Here is a 22310-nt window from a genome sequence, read left to right as displayed (position 1 = left end):
AGGGGACTAACTTAAATGAGATTATATAGCCCAACAGTACAAAAATTGCCCCACTCGCTCTTCCAATATAGCGAGCTTGAAACACGGTTCGCACAATAGAGAGCTCACTAAACAAAACACACGAGTCCAATGCGATACCAGTTTCTTCTTCTTCTTCTTCTTCACTTAGACACGAGTCTAGGCAATGGACGCCAAGTCCTCCACTTCCGAGCCCAAGTTCATCGAAAAGGCTTGAAACCTAGTAATCGTGTTGAGATCTTGCTGCTGCTAATGGTCGCCGAAGGCCGAGCTCTGGTTGTACATGTGGGTCAGGGACGACGAGGCTTGGGTCTCTGTTTGGCTATCAGAATAGCACACGGTGTCGGCCCTGAGCTTGGAAGGCAACTACCATGGGCTCCAACTTTGGGGGGCCTCAAATAGAAGCCATGATTCATGAATTGATGCAAGAGTTGAAGCAGCCATGGCAGATGCAAAGAGTGGAGAAGATGATGGTGAGCCGTGAGATTGAGTTGAATCGTTCATCGTATGAACAAATTGAGTAATGAAAAGTGATTAGGAAGAAAATTAGAGAAAGAATTGATGAAATTTGTGAGAGAATCACAACTGAAGAGTTTCTGGCAGGGAAGAAAATTTGAGAAAAAGGAAAAAATAAGGGAAGGATCAAAAGTCGTGAGGAAGAAGAGAATTGGAAGAAAGAAAAAAAGAAAAGAAAAAAAGAAAAATATAGTTTTAGCCTTTAAAAAATATTAAAATTTATTTGTTTTATTATTATTTATGGCCAAATGGTTGTGGCGATTTCCTAATGAACCTCACTCCCTTTGGCATAAAGTGATCAGAAGCATTTATGGAATGGATACAAATGGGTGGGATGCTAAACCCGCGATTCGAGGGTTCGCAGCCCTTGGAGAGACATCTCTAGTGGCTATAATTTGTTCCTTCAAGGCTGTGTTTTCACGGTAGGAAGTTGAGTTAGGGTCAGATTTTGGGAGGACGATTGGACCCGGGGTGGTATTTTGAAAGAGGTGTTTCCAAGACTTTTGAGTTTGTCCTGGAAGCAAAATCACAATATTTCCTCATTTGTGGACTCAGGTGGGTTCCCCCGCAGCTGGGATTTTGGCTTCAGGAGGAATCTCAATGAGTTGGAGATTGCGGAGGTGGCTAGATTGCTGGACTTATTGGAGGGGGTGAGGTTGGTCACTTCCACATTGAATAAGAGAAGATGGAAGCTAGATCTCTGCAGTCTATTCTCCTGTCTTCTCTCTGTTCTCATATTCAAGATATTGGTGAAGGGGAGGCTTTCTCTCCTTACACTCAAATTTGGAAAGCCAAGACTCCTCCGGAAGTTAAGGTTTTGGTGTGGCAAGTGGTGTTGGTAAAACTAAATACAGGTGATACATTACAGAGACACTGCCCCTATATGTGCCTTAGCCCTCACTGGTGTGCTTTCTGTAATAAGGCGGGGGAGAGTGTGGACCCATTGCCCTTTCTCTCTAAAGTTGTGGGAGACGTTACTGAAGGAAGTTAACACTGTGTGGGTAATACCGAAAGGGTTGTTTCGAACTTTTTTCCATCAAATTTGATGCTTTGGGAAGGGGAAAGAAAGCTAAAAACCTTTGGGGCAGTCTGATGCAGGCAGTGATCTGGAACTTTTGGCTGGAATGTAACAGGAGAATCTTCGAGGATTATAAGGGAGTGGGAGTGGTAGAGTTATGGGATAGAGTGAAGTTTTGGGCTGCCCTTTGGGCATCAACTTCCCTTGCTTTTAAGGATATATCTTATCCCACAATTATGCGCAATCCGCTGGCTGTAGTATCTTAAGGAGTTATCTTTTGATTGGGTGTTTTGTTTTTCTGTGTTGAGTGGCCTTGTGTTTGTTTCACTGGCTAGTGTTTCTTTCTTTTGTCTGTGTTCTAAATGTCCTTTTTGATCCTTTCAAATTTTGAATAAAAACTGTTTCCATTCAAAAAAATAAATAAATAAATAAATAAATGAAAAATTATTTTCGAAATTGGTATTTTCAAGCTCAATAACCAAATATACATGCACTCCTCCTCCCTTATGTTTTTATGAAGGAGAAGTGCATGCTGAATTTTTTGGAGTGCTTTTAACAGCTCCTTAAAAAGAATTAGAAATTTGGTTGAAAACCGAAACCGAAATTCTCGGTAAACCGAACTAAGGTGATCATGGTTGGTTATGGTTTTGAAAAATCATTACCAACATCATATGTCTGGTTAACTGTTTAGGTGTGCCGGCCCCTATTTTTAGTGGTTAGTAAGGTCGACACAGCTAAAATGTTCTTGGCTTTCGTAATTCCCTTTGTAATATATTAATGCCATTTAGTTCACTCCTAACACATACATGTGTGCATGCTTGTCTTAGTGAATTCATGGTTTTCAGCTAAATTGTTGAGTTGTGTGATACGCAGTTCGTGGGATGATGTATTATAGAAAAGCTCTTATGCTTCAGACCTATTTGGAGAGAATGAATTCTGCAGGTTGGCAGCACCTTTTGTTTTTATTATTATTACTACTGCTACTGTTTTTTTCCCTATTTTATCCTGGTTTCTGAGCCTTTTCATTATGTGTTGGTAATATCAGATGTGGAGGCTGCAATTTCTAGTAATGACACAGCTGATACTCGAGCATTTGAGTTATCTCCTGAAGCACGTGCACAGGCGGACCTGAAGTTTACATATGTAGTTACATGTCAAATATATGGAAAACAGAAAGAAGGGCAAAAACCTGAGGCTGCGGATATAGCATTGCTGATGCAAAGGTGAGTAGTTGCATAGAGCTAAATATCAATGGGAAAACCAAGTTATCTTTCATTGTTCTTCACATTTTTGAATTTCATGTGCATGGCTTCTGCAGTCCTATGTGGTTTTTGTGTGTGAGATTTTTTCTTTTTTGTTGGAGGGGAGTGAGGGTGGCAACATTGTTATGGCTTGTGTGATACCAGCTTGGACAGTCCTCAATTTACTTGGTCTACCATCTAGGATAGGTGGGTCTGATTCAGATTGGATAGGTTCTTTTTCTTCTCCTCTTTAGGAAGAGTCTTCCAATTGTTGGACAGGAGTGTTGGGATAGAGTTCGACCATCACCTATTCTTTTCCCTAAGAAACACAAAATTATTATTAATCAAGACAGTTTACAAGAAGAATGGGCGAGAATTAGATTCCTTGTCTCTCTTAATTGGGTGGTAGTTTTCCATTTGCTGTTCTTGGATGGACTGTTGCTGATCCATCTCCTTGTAATTTTGTTGTTCTTTCCAATGAAATTTTTGTTTGTAATTTTCTTATTGGTGCATATGTTTGTAAAAATTATGTCTGTTCTTTGCGCATCTAATTTTGCTATTTATTTTGTTGTTAGAAATGAGGCTCTTCGGGTTGCTTTTATTGATGAAGTTGAGACTTTGAAGGATGCTAAAGTGCACAAAGAGTTCTACTCAAAACTCGTAAAGGCTGATATCAATGGGAAGGATAAGGTTGAATAATCTTTATTTTTCTTCTAATTTTTGTTCTGCTTACAAGCTCAAGTCCTCTTTTATGGTTTTACAGAATCAGATATTGGGATTTGCATCACTTTCTTGAGTTTTTTACTTTATTTATTTTATTTATTTGGATTTGTTCACTAATTCGACTGTATGCATACAAAAAAGGTGAAGGCTGTATGTTTGTAGTTCTGGCTCCTCGTTCTGTGTATGTCAGTAATCTTTATTTTCATATTAATGCTTCTTATTGGCTCTTTTGCAATCTTTAATGACAAATTAACTATCAAATTTCACTCTTCTTCTTACTATCTCTTTTCCAGTCTTTAGTGACAGTTAATGTATCTCTTAATGATATTCTTTAATGATATGCCACATAATTTTACTTTGTCCATTTAATGATCACGCCTAAATTTTGGGGGGAACATATTTACCGTTCTAATGTATCTCTTATATTTTTCAATTTGTAGTTTTATTTTATTTTATAAATTTATTTATCCCGTCAGGATTTTGGTGGTTCAGTTATTAGGGGTTTGCAACTCTTTCTTGAGAGAGCTTTTGGGATTTGTTGAGTCATTTGATTAAACATATATAGGAAAAAGACACAGGCGGGATTTTTCTGTTCTGGCTCCTTGTTTTGTTTATCATGGTGTTATGTAATAACTTGTGAAAAAATAGTTGATGACCTGGCATTCTCAGCAGATGGAACCAAAAAATAATAATTCATAGTCGGTACTGCAAATGCTTTGCCAAATGAGGATTTGAGATCTTTCTTGTGGAACTAACTTTTAAATTGCTTGGTTTGAGAACTTTTAATTGGATTTTTTTAATGCCATGCAAGAATTTTTCTCATTTCACTTTTTATTACCACAAGCTCTTGCAGTTTTTTTCTCAATGTCAAATTCGTAAACTCTAATTCCAATCAAGATCTACTTGTGTAGTTTGATTTTGTGAAATTGCTATATGTGGTAGTTTTGGGTTTGAGGATGTTATAAGAGATATGCTTTAAGAAATATGTTACCTCTCTACACTCATGTTGATATTAAGTTCACTATCACTTGAATTTTACAGGAAATCTACTCCATAAAACTGCCTGGAAATCCGAAACTTGGTGAAGGAAAACCTGAGAATCAAAACCATGCAATTGTATTTACTCGCGGAAGTGCAATTCAGACAATTGATATGAATCAGGTAACCAATTGTTTTTTCCTCTTTTAGATGTCTCATATTTTGTGCTATGGTGTCACTGCTAGAGATTTTGTGGTAATGCTAAGAGACTCATACCAAGCTGGTGTAGACTACTTGTTTACACTATATATTTGGTGCGTTTCTTCCATCTTGGTTGTTAAAAGTTATGATCGAAAAATTGAAGTGGTTGAGGGGAATATGGCCAATTCAAAAAGATACCATGCCAGCTGTAGTAAAATAAACAGGAGGGTGAAATTTTGTAAAAAGGGTAAAATAAACAGGAGGGGAATATGGTCAAATTTTATTTTGGGGGTGGGGGGATGGAATGTGTAAACCAGCCTTTAGCTGGATAATCTGCTTAGAATATGGTCTTCCTAAAGCTACTATTCACAATATTAGCACTTTACGTGCACAATTGCTCATGCAGTTAGCTAAACAACAGCTCCTAGGTCAACTCAAATTGATTATAGTTCTCTGAGTCATTTAAATGCTTGGTAATTGTTGCACCATCTTTATTTTCTTAAATCAAGAATGCTTTTTTAGAACAAAGACAGTAGGGAGGTTAGTGTTTATTATTATTATTATAATTTTTATTTTTACACATGAGCTTATTCTTCACAGCTCTTTCTAATTGTGAGATTGCCCAATATTATTGTACTGTCTATAGGATAACTATTTTGAGGAAGCTTTGAAGATGAGAAATCTACTAGAAGAATTCCATTGTGATCATGGTATACGTAATGCTACAATTCTTGGTGTCAGGGAACATGTATTCACAGGAAGGTATGTTTAACTTTAAATTGTGTCCTTGTACTCTTATCTGGAAAGAGCAACTTGTCTTATTTGTTTTATATGGTTATTTATATTTTGTGCAGTGTCTCTTCTTTAGCATCATTCATGTCCAATCAGGAAACAAGCTTTGTAACTCTAGCCCAGCGTGTTCTTGCAAATCCTTTGAAGTAAGTCCATTGTAATGATACCAAAGAATTTGTCAGCGTCCCTGGACCTTTATAATCCATACATGAAACTGACATTGTAAGCAATGTACAGGGTGCGTATGCATTATGGTCATCCTGATGTGTTTGATAGAGTTTTCCACATAACACGAGGTGGTATTAGCAAGGCTTCTCGTGTAATTAACATCAGTGAAGATATCTTTGCAGGTATGACTCTTGGTTGATGAATTTCTTTGTATTAATTTTTTTTTTTTTTTTCCATTTCTCGTCTTTGTGCACTCTGTATACCTCTCTGAATTTTTATTTGTTAACAAACCAAAATCATCAAGTTTTGTTTTGTTTGTTTTTGTTTTTGTTTTTTGTTTGAGACTAACCCTAGGGCGTTGATTGTTTGGTATATCTTTGATCGCTCCTAGAATGCTTGTTGAGACGCTTGCTATTTGAAGACAAAATATTGGCGCCATAGGTGTCAATAGAGGTATTAAACTTGCTTTTTGAAGGATTTAACTCAAACATCAGTTGGTCTTATTATGCAGGATTCAACTCAACTTTACGCCAAGGGAATGTGACTCACCATGAGTATATTCAGGTAAGTCTGTTTCTTTCCTCATTTGGGACAGCCATACGATGTGAGTTTCTAATAATAATTTACAGGTTGGCAAGGGACGAGATGTTGGGCTCAATCAAATTGCTGTATTTGAGGGGAAGGTTTCTGGTGGTAATGGTGAACAAGTTCTAAGTCGAGATGTATACAGGCTGGGGCAGCAGTTTGATTTTTTCCGGATGCTATCATTTTATTTTACCACCGTTGGCTACTATTTTTGTACAATGGTATAATGATTGTTGGTTAACTTTACTCTCTTTTGTGCTTATTGTAATTTATTGGGGTTAAATGAATTGACGGTAGAAATGCTGTTAATAAGCAAATGGTTTCTATGTGCAACTGTTTTGGTGTTTATATTCTTTGACGGTAGAAATGCTGTTAATAAGCAAATGGTTTCTATGTGCAACTGTTTTGGTGTTTATATTCTTTGTATTCCTACGCAAAAAAAAAAAAAAAAAAAAACATTAACTTTTTGTATGAAGTACATAACTTGCGATTAAACATGCTCTTCCTAAATAGTTTTCTTAGTTATTCCTAATGTAGCTTATTCTTTGAATCTTGGTGTCACTAAATCTCTAGTTGATCCTCAATATCAAGCTGCAATGCTTTGTCCCCCATCAATTGGTTCAGCACACAGATACTATAATGCTAAAGTTCCATTATGTTGTAAAAGGAATGTTACCTTCCCTTTGTAATTGTTCTGATACTGTGTATCTCACAGAACAAAGTTCTCAAGTTTTTACTTTTTACAGCTTCATACTCCCACATGTTTACTGCCTTTGAAGAAATGGAACAGTTTTCAGTTGACATGTTGAAAGCTCAGTAAGCTACTGATTTTTTTATCTCACAAGTCTTCCTTCTTCCCTTGTGCAGTTAACAGTGCTGATGGTATTTATTTTTCTCTACGGGAAAGCATATTTGGTAAGTGCAAATTTCGATGACGTCATGCTAAATTCTGATTTGTACTCACTAGTAGTAATCGTCTGTCTGTGTTGTTATATGGCCATGCTTACTTCAATCCATGCATGTGTGTGATAGAGTAAAATCCCCAAGTAATATTATATTCCATTGATGATGCAGATGTGGTACTGTAGAAATAACTTGTAAGGCTGAATGCGCTGAAGCTTGCATTGTCATTTTTATGCTTGAATGCTTCCCTTGTGCATGTGTCTGTGGGTGTGCTCACGTGAACTTTCTTATTTATTTTCATGGGAACATATTCTTGTTTCAGGCATTATCTGGTGTTGAAGGAGAATTGCAAGACAGAGCTTTGGTAACAAAGAATACTGCACTGACTGCCGCTCTTAATACACAATTTCTCATCCAAATTGGTATCTTCACTGCTGTCCCAATGATTTTAGGCTTCATCTTGGAACAAGGTTTCCTAAGGGTAATTACCTGTTATACATGTTTATATATGTTTGGCGCCCCTTTAGCCTTAGACCTCCCTCCTGTTTACAGACTTGTATTTAAGTGATCTAATTTTGTATCTACACTGTTTCAAGATTTTTGACATGCATTTTAAACCTGTTTTCCTAAATACCATAGGTGTGATACTAAAAGCTATTCTAAGTGCGTAACATAAGTTTCAAATCTCTGCTTATATTGTGTAAGTCATTTTTAGAGGTGAACATTTATTTAGAACCAATTATGATAGGGAGCTTGGTGTGATTTCTGAAAACAGGGAGGTCTTTCAAGAGGTGCTTGAAAGTATTTCAGGTTCCTCCTGAATAGCATATTTTTCAGCTTTCACTAAATTCTGGTATAGTATTTTATATGTTGTTTCAAAGAAAGTTTAGTTTCTCCTTTGTTGACTCGTCACTTTTTCCATTGACTCCTGCTGCAGGCCATAGTCAGTTTTCTCACAATGCAGCTGCAGCTTTGTGCTGTCTTCTTCACATTCTCCTTGGGTACAAAAACACATTATTTTGGCCGAACTATTCTTCATGGTGGTGCAAGGGTTAGCTTTCCTGCTCTCCTTTCCTCCTTGATTAATGTCTTTTGTGGATAGCATATCAATTTATGCTTATTTCTGAGCAGTATCAAGCAACAGGCAGGGGATTTGTTGTCCGTCATATTAAATTCTCAGAGAACTACAGGCTCTACTCCCGTAGTCATTTTGTTAAAGGGTATGGTTCCTTATCGCTTTCTCTGTTTTAGCCTTCCCCCTTCTCTCTTCTCAGACTACTTTACTTTCATGTTTATTAAGGTAAACCCTACCCATCTTGACGATGAAGCGGTTTCTGGTTTTTCCTGTCTATTTAACCAGTTGACTTTATTCTTCTCTTCAGATTGGAAGTAGTGCTTTTGTTGGTAGTGTATCTTGCATATGGTTATAATGATGGGGGTGCTCTAGAATACGTTCTTCTCACAGTTACCAGTTGGTTTATGGCACTTTCTTGGCTATTTGCTCCCTATTTGTTCAATCCATCTGGGTTTGAATGGCAGAAGTAAGTTTCTTTTCATTTCCGTCCTTTGAATTTTTTTTTCCCATTGTACTTCACTGGATAACCCATGATATTTCCTTTCAGGATTGTGGAGGATTTTCGAGATTGGACAAATTGGCTTCTTTACAGAGGTGGAATTGGAGTTAAGGGTGAAGAAAGCTGGGAAGCTTGGTGGGAGGAAGAACTGGTATTATTTCTGGTCGATGATGCCTGCTTGTTTTTCAACCGAAACGTGAAAAATATTTTTGTTTGTTATCTTCAGTTTTGGCCCTTCAATTGCTTTACTTCTTAGAGCTTTTCACAAGTGACAACTTCGTTTTATGTCTAGATAATAATTGGTGTTTTAATTCCCTAATGATGAACCTACATAGTAAGAAAGCTTGTCATTTTAGACCATAAGCTAATGTAATAGTATTATTATTGTGTAATTTGGTACTGTGAATTTTGTGTTGACTTATCTTAATGTTTAGCAGTTACCATATGCTTAAGGGTGGGATATTGGGTTCTAGGTTGTAGTAAGCTGGAGTCACCGGTTATAAGTACGTGTTCAATTTGATTGAAACTCTATAAGCTAACACAACCTGTCTTGAATTAAGCCAATATAATATGTTCTAAAAACCCTATATTACTTGCAGGGACAATTCAATCCACAGAAACTTGTATAGATTTAAAATATATAATGTTTTTTTTTTCTCTCTCTCTCTCTCTCTCTCTCTCTCTCACTCTCTCTCTGGATTGCTTAGAGGAATCAAATAAATATTTAACAATGCATTCCATACCTTGCTAAAAAGCTGGTCCTCTGAAAGAATCTGGTCCATGCCTGCACCACCCCAGGAGCATATGCTTCAAAAAATCACCATAGGGTAGGGTGGTATGTCTGGAATCACCCATATAACCCAGGAGATACAATACATTACGAAAGGGGATTGGCAACTTACCCATTCGGTGATTATGGTTCTGGACATTACCGAAATGGGAACTGCACTAGTGGCAGTCGCTAGGGGTTGGGTTTGCCCCAAGAAACCTGGTAATTGTGCTTATTTCAGAAACAGCCCCTCTTAAAATAAGGTTATGGCTTGATATGTCTTCCCCCTAGACCCCTTCTTATCTTGGGTAGTAAAACCATTATGTTACACTGTTCTTCTTAGCCTTTGTCCTTGTTTTTTACCTCCTTAATCACCGTCCAAGTGAAATAATGCGCTTTCATTGTCTATTTTATTTTTATTAGATCAATTGAGTTGTTACTTCTACTCTCTTGTTTATGTTCCTGAGGTTTCATCTGCAGGCACATATTCGGACATTTGGAGGAAGGATTGCAGAGACAATTTTGAGTTTGAGATTCTTTATCTTCCAGTATGGCATTGTCTACAAGCTACATGTGAAAGGAGATGATACATCATTGACGGTAACTGTTTATTTTAAATTAATATGGGCCTTTTCTATTTCCTTCAAAATGCATCCAGTTTTCCTATATTTTGGCTTGTATCTGATTCCCGCCAGATTTTGCTGCTTCAGTTTACCACTCACCCATTTTACCCTGTATCTGTTTACTTCCAAAGAGAAAGCCATGCATGAGCTATAGATGAAACTCCTTTATACAGTTGTGTTGATATGTATCTTTTTACAACAGTTTTCTTCTTTCACTATTTTCTTTAAATCTTACTTTATTTGAAATATGGCTTTATGGAGTTTATCTCTTTAATCTTTTAGCATTTGTTAAAGATGTGATTGGGCTGTTTCCTTTTGTCATCCGTAACTCAAATTGTACTCAAGAGTATGTGAAGAGTGGGACTATGTTCACTTACTAGTCTTTTGTGTCATTTATCTTCAAGTCCTGATCCTTTTAGGAATAAAGTGTGTATAAAGCCTTTATTTTTTGTTTTTCTTTTGGTGAATACAAAAGGCCTATCTATTATCTGTTATTAGCGACTGCCTTGGCTGGCATGGTGAAGAAGATAACTGAATATCATATGAACTGACTCTGAAAACTAGCACATGGAGAGCATCTTTAACTGTTTTGTCCTAATATTCCCATCTTTAACTGAATATCATATGAACTGACTCTGAAAACTAGCACATGGAGAGCATCTTTAACTGGGCTGTATATAATCTGATATTTTCCCATCTTCTTATACATGAATTTGTCCTAATATTCGTGTTTTACTGTAGGTGTATGGCGTCTCATGGGCTGTGCTGGCAGTGCTTATAGTTCTTTTCAAGGTGAAGAATGACTTGATTTAAAAAATTAATTTAAAAAATTCATATATTTCAGCCAAAATCTTGGGATGCAAGTCCTGTTTGTTTGTAATTAATATTCTTTTGCTTTGGTTTCACAGGTATTCACCTTCAGCCAGAAGATATCTGTTAACTTTCAGCTTCTGTTGCGCTTCATTCAAGGTGTCTCCTTCTTGTTGGCGCTTGCTGGTTTAGCAGTTGCAGTTAAACTTTCAGATTTGTCAGTTGCAGACGTATTTGCTTCCATTTTAGCTTTTATCCCCACTGGGTGGGGAATTCTTTCTGTAAGTCTCTTCATTTCTAGTTCTCTTTTTTTCTCTTACTAATCCACTTCTCTTTTCATGTTATTTTCATAACAAATATGCCTTGTGTAATTGGCTACTCTCTAGCTGCTCTCTCTCTCTCTCTCTCTCTCTCTCATGGGAGACCTAATACAAAAGAATATTGGAACAAGTTGAAATTATGTTTTTCTATTTTGCATAAAATGATTCTTTTGATATAATGTAGCCTGACTGAAATACTTCAGGAACAGATTAATGTCCCTGACCTCCCATTTATACGTTAATCTGTCTGATGAATTCCAGATTGCTATAGCTTGGAAACCCTTGATGAAAAAACTGGGCTTGTGGAAATCCATCCGTTCCATTGCCCTTCTATATGATGCTGGTATGGGAATGCTTATATTCATACCCATTGCGTTGTCATCATGGTTCCCATTTGTATCGACTTTCCAAACGAGGCTCATGTTCAACCAGGCCTTCAGCCGAGGGTTGGAGATCTCTCTTGTCCTTGCTGGAAACAACCCCAATACTGGAGTATAGTGACTCAGTTGTCTGTTCCTTTGTGTATCATTGTAAGTATCCCAATTTTTTCTGGTAAACTGAGGGGGTAGCATGTAATTTTTTCAGTTATTTGGTCCAGCTTATCCACTAATCATGTACTTGGAACTTCCATTTTTGAGACACTGTAAATAGTTGCGTAAATTGATGATTGTTTTCTATCCCCATTTGGTTTAGTTGCCTTATATTCTGAGGAATGTATACGCATTGTTTGTGGCTTCAAGGACTTGGTGGTCATACCTGAGGACGTCTGAATTAAATACTAAAGGGTCCATGCCTTTATGAACTTTATGATTCCTACTCGTAAAAATTATTTTCTGGTCTTGATCGGTTCACCTTCGGATACTTTAGCATAATGATATCAACTTGAAACTTATCCATTGCATCAAGCAAGATTATAGATGGATATTGACTGATTGTTTGCTAATGTCTTTCTACAAGTAATTTTAACTCGAAATGGGCATCAAAGTGTATCTTTGACCATCTTACATGCGGGCCGGTGTGCTTCTAACCATGGCTGCACTGATGTTCGGGTGTCCAAGGTTGTGCCGCATGGTTAAATGACCATGAGGTTATGGCACACAAGGCAGTCATGGGGTACGACTGAAGTTTATTAGTTGAGAAGGAAATCAAAATAAGGGCATTAATGATCAGAATCTTTCAATTTCAAGGATTATATAGCAATTTGCTTATCCACATTTTTGTTTCAAATTTAACAGCAGCAGCAACTTCGGGTTTGGACGGATTTATAGAGATGACCTAAATATAGCTGGCGAGCTATCTAGTGTTTTAATGCTAGGGGTTCGAAATTTGTTGAAAGCACTTTGTGGTTATGGGCAAGCCGAACCCCGAGTTGGGATTAATCCCACTCTTCGGGTGCAGGTACACCTTGTGGTATTTACCAAAAATAAAGTATTTAAATTAAAAAAAAAAATTTAAAAAAAAAAATAATCTGTGCACTTGTCTTACAATAAGGATATCCTTAACATAATAAAAGAAATAATAATCTTCTACGTCCTAGGTGTTGCCGTTCCTTCACCTGGCTGACAACTTGACAAGGACCAATAGCAATTTTCCTTAATGTGTCGTGACCCAAAAGTTGATGTTGTTAACCGTTTCCTTAAAGAAGATGTTGATGGCGTAAGGGAAGGAGTTAGGAGAGATCAAAGGCACACATGGAGAAACATGAGTGGTTCTTAAAGCTTTGGGATAAAAAAGCAGGTAGACATCACAAGGATTCAACCGAAGCCACACATGGCAAAATATTCGTCCAAAAAAGATGCTGGCTGATTATGTACACATGCAAAGCCCTTTCAATCCAAGTTACACACCTCATAGCCAAGCCAACGAAAGATTGAGATATCTTCTTTGCCACCATGAAGCACATAGCTACTAGGCTATGATTGACCTGGGGTTTGGTGTGGACTACAAATACTCTTACCACTAAGCTATAGACCCGTCAACCTGAAGACTGTCGTACCACTAAACTAAATAAGAATTTATCCACGAGAAGATGCTTAATAACTCACTTTGTTACTAACAGTAAACGAAATATTAAATTAAAAAAAATTGCTGAGGAACTCATGGGCCGATTCCTGGCCCAAAAGTAGGTCTATGAAGGTTTTTCATTAGGTTGATCCAACCCATCCTTCATTCTTTTTTACGCTTACTTTTAAGGTTAATCACAATTTTGGTTTTCTTGGTCTGCCCAAATCACAGCCAAGCTTTGTTTTATTATTATTTTTTTTGGGGAGACATAAAGTTTTAGTTTGGTTTTCAAATAAGAAGTCGTCAAATTCGCAAAATTTCAAATATAAACTCTAAAAAGCTTTGAACTCCAATTAGTGAGTTGACGAAATTGACTGAACATCATAAAGAGTTACTCCTTTTCTGTAATTTTTAGAATATCGCTTGTACTAAAAAAAAGTTACCCCTTTTCTTATTGTTTTATTTATTTATTTTATAAACGAATAAATGAAAGACAGTAAAAATGTATATAAAAAACAAGTGTAAATGTACAAAATAGATATTTAAAAACTGTCATCCTAAAAATATCGATGTTTTATTTTTTATTTTTATCAGAATTAAAAATTTTTCTTGACAACCTATCATAATATCATATGCAATTGAATTTTTCTATATTTGGTCTTGTATTGAGTACTAAATTACGATATTTTAAAAAAAAAAAAATTTGTCTAAATTGTCGTGCTTGCAGAAAACAAAGAAGAAAAATAAAAGAAGTGCAATTTCCCTCTAGTCCTACTCTTACGCCTGCCAGGTCTCCAGGTAACGCACGGCCGACACGTAACAATCGATCTCGGCCGTCCATTTCTAAAGTTCTAATCGGACTGTCCACAGCACGCAATCTCCCCCTATAAAAATAACCCATGCGGACCGCTAGGCCTCCCTAAAACGGCTTTGACTCCATAGAGCTCTTTCGATTTTCCAGAGAAACAGACAGAAACCATTAACAAGAAAAGAAAATCAAAACCCTCTCTTTTCTGTTTTTGGTTCGGAATTTTAACTTAAAAGGAAAAAGTATTTCTCGGAGAGAGTCTTAAGATCGAGACCTTGAATTGAAGATAAAAAGGATTTCTAGGGTTTCGATCTCGAAATTTTGGGGTTCTTATCGGCGATTTTGATCGGAATCTAATCGGAAAGGGACGAGATTTTTTTATTTTTTTGTGCTTTCGAGATTTAGGTTTTGGAGTTTCCTTCACATTTGGGGGGAAACAATGAACGATCAGTCGCAGCTGATGAATCAAGCGCCGATGATGAGTCTGAGTCAAGGTCAAGTCATGAGCCAGCCGATGCCGCAGATGATGAGCCAGCCGCCTCAGATGATGTCACAGTCATCTCAAGCCATGGCGGCTCAGCAGCAGCAGCAGCAGCAAATGATGATGAAGAGTCAGTCTCAGCCGTTGATGTTGAACCGAAACTACAAGGCTTGGCCTCAGCCTCAGCTACAGTTCGCGGCCCAAAAGCCTCCGTCGAATCTCGGACGCAACAATTGGAAAGGCAAGAAGGGCACCGACAAAAGGAAAGACCAGAGAAGAATGGACAAGAATCTGAATGTTCCCAATTTGCCACCGAGTGGTCAGACCAGTAGCGGAGGAGGGCCGGGAGGGTACATACCCCCAACGCTTCATGAGTTACAGTCGCAGAATCGAATGAAAGCCCGGAAATTTTATCCCAAAAAGAAGTTTAACAATAGGTTTGCCCCTTACGCCCCAAGGAACACGACGTCCTTCATTATCAGAGCGAAGAAGTCCGGCGGCATAGCCTCGCTGGTTTCGCCTTGCCCGGTGACACCTGCTGTTCTTCCCACGCCCATTTTCTCACCGTCGAGGGAGGTCTTGGGGGATATGGCGAAGGAGGAGTGGGGTGTTGATGGGTATGGGTCAATGAAAGGGTTGATTAGGCTGCGGTCGCCTGGAAATGATGATGACGAGGAAGAGGGTGGTGGTGGGTCAAGTGAGAGTGACGTGGAGGAGCATGTGGAGGTGGAGAGGAGGTTGGACCATGATTTGAGTCGGTTTGAGATGATATACCCGAACTACAGTGGGGTTGAGTATAACAACGTTTTGGAGAATCGAGTGGATGATCAGGATACCCATATAGCTCAATTGGAGGAAGAGAATCTGACATTGAAGGAGAGGCTTTTCTTGATGGAGAGGGAGTTGGGGGACTTGAGGAGGAGGATGCAGTTTCTTGAGAGGAGGCACCATGTAATGGAGGAGGTCAATGAGGAGGTGGTAGAAAATGGATCTGAGAATGATAGTGATGGAGGGTCAGATGTTCCCCATATGGTTATGGAAGGGGAGAGCAATGCTGAGGTGGTAGAGTATGTGTCCAGAGATGGAGGAAGTAGAAATGTTGGTGCCTTGGCTGAGAACGAACGTGTTAGGGACGTTGATGTAAGTATGGAAGACTATGCCCGCATTGAAATGATTTTAAAGGACAATGAAGTCAAAGATGAAACATCAAATGAGGTTAAAGATGAAACATCAAATGAGGTTGTAGGTGACGAGCAGAAAGAGGAAGTTAAGAATGAGCTTATACCGGAAGAAGTAATTGGAAATAAAAATGAGGTTAATGATAAGGTGAGTGAAGTTGGGACCAAGAATGAGAATGAGTTAATGCAGGGTGAGGTGAATGCGAAGAAGGATGAGGAAATGGGAATTGCGTGCCCAGAGAAGAGCATTGGCGACGGTGACTAATCTGTCCCCGCGTTAATGTAAGTTGCTTCTTCAAACAGATAAACATTCCGCATTTCGTCGTGGATTGTTAAACTTCTGGATATATGCATCTATGTAGATTCGCCTTATATTTCATTTTTTCTTTGTTTTACGTTTTTTTTGGGTGGAAAGAGAGGATGAAGGTGCTCTCAGTTTTCTGCCCCTCTATGACCTAATAATATCAGTAGGGACTAGGATTGTAGGTTTTGTTTCCTTGGGTTTGGGTGTTAGACTTAGTTGTAAGGTTCATTCTGTTAAAGGATACATCTGTATGGCTCCATGTACTTACTCCAAAGTTTGAAAAGGACCTGTGCATTTTATAGTGTAATCTAATGCCTATTATGTACCCAATTTTCATTTCATAATGTCATGCAAACCTTCTTTAATGAATTTCCTTGTAATTTCATGAAATATCTGTTCCTTTAGTGTTAAACTGAGTCATGGCCTTTTCTTCTGTTGGATTAAATTGATGTACTTGAATGTGTCGATTGTCGTGTAGTTGGAGAGTTTTAATTTTGTTTAGCAATTCTTAGGTTATGTAAAGAAGACTTCTCTCTCTTCACCCTATAAGTATGACTGGTCATTATGTAAATGTAAACATTCAACTATACTTTATATACTCTCTGCGATATTGTGATTGAAGTCAGGTCCGTCTCATAATTGATTATAGATTGTATATTGGAGAACAAGTTTTCGATGGAAACTTAGATATTGTATCTTTTTATGGAAGTGGCTTACACTCCTTGCTTCAATCTTCTGTATTGCCTGTGAGGGTGATTCCAAATGCGCAGTTTGAGAGCTCCAGCATCTTTAAAGACGGTTGTTGTGCACTTTTCCTTTTCTAAAGGGGGTGTATTAGTGCCTATTGAATTCAAAAGTTGGAGAAGCATTGATGCTGAAAAAGGACCAATACGTCTAAGTGGGAGTCTACCGCAGCAAAGACTTGATTGTTAGTTGATGTTGCTCCTTCATCTATGTTTTTTTCTGGTGGGTGCATGACTACGAACTCAACCTTGAGGTAAGGAAAATGCTACTCAGTGAGGTTTCTCTATTCCACTCAATATTTCTTGGACAGACTGCTCAGATTCTTTTTGCATCTCGTATGTAAATAACCATGCTACTTAAATTTTCCAAGCGTCCTTACTCAGGATGTTTCTAACTTCTAAGGTATGAAAGTTGGCTTCTCCAAGCAAAGCTTTTCCTCACTGAGCTTATGAAATTATGAAAAAATTTCACTGATTTTACTTGAGGGCCAAACTTCTGGTTGAGATTCATCTAGCTAACTGATGGTATTGCTAACATTTCATGACACCTCATGTAGATGGCAAATGCTTGACTACTTCACTGTTCTTTGTATGCCAGAAACTCTTCTTTCTCCAGCAAACTTTTAAAGTGACATTATCAATGGCCCTTATTTTTTGTACTGTGTAGACGTTGGTTGTTTTTTCTTTTCTCCATGCAATGAGTTCATTGAAGCTAATAACTTCATTGTGTAAACTTTGCGGATGTCATTTGTTCTGAGTGTGTTTTTGTCTGTGGTTGATCTTCATGGAAGTTGAAAGTTTTTGTTGATCCTATGTAGGACACCTTGGGGAAGCCGCTGAAGTCTCGTGTGATGGATGTGATGGATGTTCTGTTCTTTGCTCGTTGCTGTGATTGTGGGAATAGCTTTACCCAATGTGCTTGCATTTGTTTCCCCGGTAATATGAGCACTGCTGCATGTTTCCCTTTCTCGCATTTGCTTGAAACTATGGTGGGGAAAAAGGTGCAGAGCTCATATGGACTGCAGACACTGCTTTTTATGCTTTGCATCCATACATCAAAGCTGCTTTTGGCAAAGCTAAAGATTCTTTTTAGCTAAGATACTACTTGGTTTGGCTGAAAATTCCTTGCAGTGGATCTTCCCAGCATCGGTCGCTCAATGTCAATTACTTAGTGGTTATCTTTTTATAGTTCATTTTCCTCATTCCAATAATTTTCCAGGTTAATAACATACAGTTTTAATGTAATTGTATTGTTTTTTCCTTCACCAATACAAAAACTAAATTGTTTCAATTCAACCAAATTTCACCTTATGTTCCCAAATTCCTAGGGATGGTCATAGTTGGGATCCCGAGCCTCCGCAAATAGAATGCTTTTGAAAAAACTGAACAACTTTGTGCCAAAGAGGAACAATGTTCAGCTTGGTACTGATGTGGAAATTTTGAAATGAACAGCTGAGCCGTATCACATGGATTAGAAATCCAAATGTCCATATAATTTTTAATCCAAAAAATACCATTTCTTTGTTGACGAACTGCAGTACGGAAAAAACTTCTTAGTATTTTGGTCACCTCATTTAAGCCAATTAGCCCTTGCACGTTGAGCCCAGTAAAGTTCCTCTTGATGTAACAAAATTAAGATAAGCCTTGTGCAAATCCTGCCCAAAAAGAGTTCCTGCACTTGAGCGATTTGTTTATACAAAGAGGAAACTTCCTGGAATAAATGGGGCCGTTTAGAGTGCCATTGTTCAAGAAAGAAACGCAAAGTCTCCACAGTTAGCCACAATATTAATCATAGGGGGAAGCTCCCTGAACGTGTTTCCATGCTTTTTATAAGCAATATCTGGGAATTCTGGATTGGAAAGCCATTGCCTTTGGAAACTAAAAATCCAATTAGATAAAAAAACATATGAATTGGAATGAAAGATAATTGGACTATGATCGGATCCTCCTATAGGCAACACATCTAAAAAACAATGAGGATAACATTGTAAAAACGAATTTCGTGCAAAAAGCTCGATCCAATTTTTCGCAGATTTAAGATTGAGCCTGTTGTTTATTACTCCAGGTAAAAGCAGCATTACCTTTAGAAGCAATTTCAATGAGACTAAATTGATTATCAAAATTCTGAAAATCAAGCATGTACTTGGAAAGTTTACTAGAGCCTCCAAGTTTCTCATGTAAAAGAAAGAATGCAGTTAAAGCCTACAAGTATCAAGACTGGTTTCATGCCAAGGAACTTTATCCAAAAGGGGATCCCAAATAATTTTTTGTTCATCTTTCTGAGCCAGCAAACAAAATAAGTAGAACCAACATGAGCATCAAACACACAAGTTAAAATAAACCTTTCATGCATATATTATTTTACATCCAGATGAACACATTCCTCATTCCAAGCCAAAATAATCCCTCCAGCTAAACCAGAAAATTCAACCATTCGATTAAAACTAACATTGGAAATTTCTTTTCAAAAAGATGAGGGGAAAGCCTGGTTAACACCTACGATATAAAATATAAAAAAGGGATATGAGCTCTGGCAAGTACAAATATGTCTGTATGCTCAGATTCGTAACCTTTGAGTTAGAAGACAGTTAAATAAAAGGTTGATTCTCTGAACAAATCAAAGCTCCTCATAAAAAGATGTCCGTTTTCGCCGGCATCCTTCTGAAGAAGTTGTAGTGATATGGAGGGAGTTGGTCACGTAACCATGGGTGCCTTAGCACATACATGCCTGCTAAAAGAGGAATACATTGGAAAGGAACGTACCAAAATATTATCCCAGCAATTATACACAAGGACGTAAATATAGCTGTAGCTCTTGGATCCCTCCAACTCAAAATAGATTGCACCCTCTCCCCTTGAGCTGCTATGTCCCCAAGAAGTGTCTGGATACTCCCTGCCATGCTTCGAAGCCGATCATATCTTCTTCTCAGAACTTCCTCGGTCCTTCTCGTTGGAAACGGATCAAACTCTTCATCCAAAACATCCGGAAGCGCAGTGTAGGCATGAGACAAGTCGGCATCTATGTGAAGAATTTTTTTAGGCCTCTTCCAAAAGTTCCAAATCCCTTCCTTGGAAAAGTAGAAAAACAATGCGGGTAGTATGAGGCCAGGGTAAATAACCACAACACAGAAGATGATCAAAACCAGAACAGTAGAGAAGGGGTTAGTCCATTTGCATATCCCATTAAACCATTTGACGACACCAAAGACACCATCCATAACTTTGACGATCCTGTCAAAATTCACTTTGGCTTTTCGGAGGCTCCACAAATTTGTTTTCACATCCAACACATAATCCACAACCTCTTTCCTCAAAGGTGGCTCAGCCCGGCTCAACCTCAGTGCGAGAGTATACGCAGCTTGTTCTGATAACATAGAGATTTGATCTTTAGATAGTGGGACAAGGTAATGCATTTTGGGAAGCAGAGGCCGTCCATAAGTAAGTAGCATGTTCATCTTATTTGTACAGGAAAATCTCACTGCCAATTGGATTTCGCCCATCTTCTTCACCCCAGAAGGTTGCATAACCACAAGTGGATGAGAGTTCGTGTAAATTTTATCGATAACAAGCGTGGACAAGCGAATCTTTACCTTTCCAATAGGCAAATCCATAGGCCCTCCAGGCTTATCCCAACTGTGCAAATAGCCATTTTGAAAAACTGCAATGGTAATGACTGTACAAGGATCATAGACATCCCAAGTGTATTGTTCATTCCACTTGGGATCACAGCTATCGACGATCGTCCTTGTTCTCACCCACTTTGGCCCGTATTTAGCCACACAATAGGCGTTAACACGATTTTCGGGCTTCATTGGTTGCAGTCCGGAAGCACTCAAGATCCCCAGTTCCAGATTCCCGATTGTAGGTTTCCACAATATCTTTGCTGTTGGCCTCAGATCACTAAGAGAGTGAGCAGGCTCGTCAAGAACATGGTATCCACCATCCAAAGAGATCCTCATCTGAATCTTACTAGCAAATCTCACCTCCTTATTTTCCACTACTTCAGTCCTCCAAAGATCATGCCACTTGGCGGCAGCCGCCGAACCCGTATTCCTCTTCTCCACATTCTTTAGAGGAATCTCACACCTCCCTAAGGTGAAACTTCCTTCCTTATTGATCAAATTCTCCTCCACAGTCACAACCAAATCCTCCTCAAATGGTTCTGCTACAACGAACATTATATCCTGGTTCCATGCGACATTTGTAGTCTTAGTTTGAGAAACTTTACTTCTCAAAACCAACCTCCCAAGAGTAGCTTTCACAAAAATCTCTACTGGCTGTCCTCTGTTGTTCTTGTCTCTAACCTGCAGATCCTGAGCTTCAATCGCATTAACTCTAAGGTACCAAATCCTAGGTGAAATGTACACTTTCGAACGAGTATCTGAAACGCCATAACCACTTATAACTGAGGCTGTATCAGCATGCCAAGCATCAGGAAAAACCTCATCCGCCTGTGTCCCAATCCAAAAGGCCAGCATCAACTCTCCTTTGATCTTGTTTTGATCCATCAGCCTATACCATTGGGGCGCCAAAGGACTATCCGGAGGAACTCTGGTTGGAGCATCAGAAACATTGAAAGCAAATCTGCCAATGACTTCATGACCATCATCAACTGCAAGAGCCTTATCCTTCACCAAAATCTCCACACTAGTGTTCTGAATTCTCTCTCTGTTGAAAGAAAAAACTAGGTTCCATTCGGAGTATGGATTCTTCTCCAAGTGTTTTGTGGTTCCCTTGTAGTTCCCAATCTTCAGCTCAACATAAGGATCGCAGGGTTGTGGCAGCCCTCTAGCTTTCACAACCCGTACATACAGAAACTGCATTTGCTCCACCAGGTTAAAGGCGGTCATAGGGCCCGTGGTGGAGGCCGCCCTGCCAGTGATTTTCGGAGACGTCTCCTTGAGGGACAAATCTTCCCGTGGCCTCTGAGTGTTCGTGGTCTTGTAATGAGCCATCATTGTTCACACTTCACACTGCCAGAATTATAAAGAGTTTATATATATAGTGCGCAACCAAAATAAAGCTTGTGCAATCAAAAGTGCGTAAATAACATATAGAACTTGCACATAAATTGGCGTAATGGGGAGAAACAAAAAGCTTAAATAAGGATTCTGTGAAATCACTACCTGCACAACTCTTCTACGTCCACTGGGATTAAAATATAGGCTCTTCTACTTCGTTTGTATCTTTCCTTTCCTTTGTTAGATTCTTGCTCTGTTTGGATATTGGGAATCCCTAAAGATAAAGGCAGAGCATGAAGTAATAGAATATTCAACCCAAGAAGAACTAAGGCAAAGCTAAAAGAGAAAATTAAGAACCATAACCAGGAATACCATACCTTTTTATCATAGAAATCTAGATGTGATGGCGGGTCTTCCCCTTCACGTTTGATGGTTTGGTCTCTTGCTGCGTTTGATGGTTTGATGTCTGTGGTTTTAAAGAAAAACAGAGCAAAGGAAGGGTAAGGGATAAAAAAAATCGAAATCTTATCGTAAAAGGTGAGGAGGATTATTCAATTCAATGCATGCTTAGACGTTGGCTAGCAGCATATAT

General features: G+C 38.4%; 3 protein-coding genes across 5 annotated transcripts in view; 2 read left to right on the top strand and 1 right to left on the bottom strand.

The window, feature by feature from the left end:
- The window catches only part of LOC117632394 (callose synthase 9), a 30680-nt gene extending 18602 nt beyond the window's left edge, over positions 1–12078 (top strand). For both annotated transcript variants that reach the window (XM_034365852.1, XM_034365853.1), the window contains 19 exons: positions 2426–2494; positions 2598–2775; positions 3369–3483; positions 4558–4677; positions 5342–5457; positions 5550–5633; positions 5725–5837; positions 6167–6219; positions 6285–6461; positions 7108–7155; positions 7466–7624; positions 8081–8194; positions 8275–8363; positions 8526–8684; positions 8766–8868; positions 9967–10086; positions 10851–10901; positions 11018–11200; positions 11501–12078. In XM_034365852.1, the coding sequence (XP_034221743.1) occupies positions 2426–2494; positions 2598–2775; positions 3369–3483; positions 4558–4677; positions 5342–5457; positions 5550–5633; positions 5725–5837; positions 6167–6219; positions 6285–6461; positions 7108–7155; positions 7466–7624; positions 8081–8194; positions 8275–8363; positions 8526–8684; positions 8766–8868; positions 9967–10086; positions 10851–10901; positions 11018–11200; positions 11501–11737 (2288 nt within the window). In that variant the 3' untranslated portion in view covers positions 11738–12078. The remainder of the gene's footprint in view (positions 1–2425; positions 2495–2597; positions 2776–3368; positions 3484–4557; positions 4678–5341; positions 5458–5549; positions 5634–5724; positions 5838–6166; positions 6220–6284; positions 6462–7107; positions 7156–7465; positions 7625–8080; positions 8195–8274; positions 8364–8525; positions 8685–8765; positions 8869–9966; positions 10087–10850; positions 10902–11017; positions 11201–11500) is intronic.
- Positions 12079–14176: 2098 nt separating this feature from the next.
- LOC117631255 lies at positions 14177–18053 on the top strand. Of its 2 annotated transcripts, none has more exons than XM_034364298.1 (3): positions 14177–15992; positions 16785–17011; positions 17576–18053. In XM_034364298.1, exon 1 carries the CDS (start codon positions 14491–14493, stop codon positions 15973–15975), a length of 1485 nt encoding a protein of 494 aa, XP_034220189.1. In that variant the 5' UTR covers positions 14177–14490; the 3' UTR covers positions 15976–15992; positions 16785–17011; positions 17576–18053. The 2 variants fall into 2 exon arrangements, with proteins under 2 accessions (XP_034220189.1, XP_034220188.1); XM_034364297.1 differs by having other exon boundaries at positions 16724–17011.
- Positions 18054–19247: 1194 nt separating this feature from the next.
- LOC117632501 (FT-interacting protein 4-like) lies at positions 19248–22174 on the bottom strand. The gene is made up of 3 exons (XM_034366000.1): positions 22096–22174; positions 21884–21992; positions 19248–21730 (listed from the first exon to the last, which is right to left on the bottom strand). The coding sequence occupies exon 3, from the start codon at positions 21713–21715 to the stop codon at positions 19385–19387; it is 2331 nt and encodes a 776-aa protein (XP_034221891.1). The 5' UTR covers positions 21716–21730; positions 21884–21992; positions 22096–22174; the 3' UTR covers positions 19248–19384.
- Between the last annotated feature and the right edge of the window lie 136 nt (positions 22175–22310).

The sequence above is a fragment of the Prunus dulcis genome, chromosome 6 (assembly GCF_902201215.1).
Source record: "Prunus dulcis chromosome 6, ALMONDv2, whole genome shotgun sequence".
NCBI lineage: Eukaryota > Viridiplantae > Streptophyta > Magnoliopsida > Rosales > Rosaceae > Prunus > Prunus dulcis.
This window is presented reverse-complemented; position numbering and strand designations above follow the sequence as displayed.

Bases quoted from the DNA above. Each gene is read 5' to 3' on its own strand.
- LOC117631255 (XM_034364298.1), top strand. From the start codon at position 14,491: ATGAACGATCAGTCGCAGCTGATGAATCAAGCGCCGATGATGAGTCTG.
- LOC117632501 (XM_034366000.1), bottom strand. From the start codon at position 21,715: ATGATGGCTCATTACAAGACCACGAACACTCAGAGGCCACGGGAAGAT.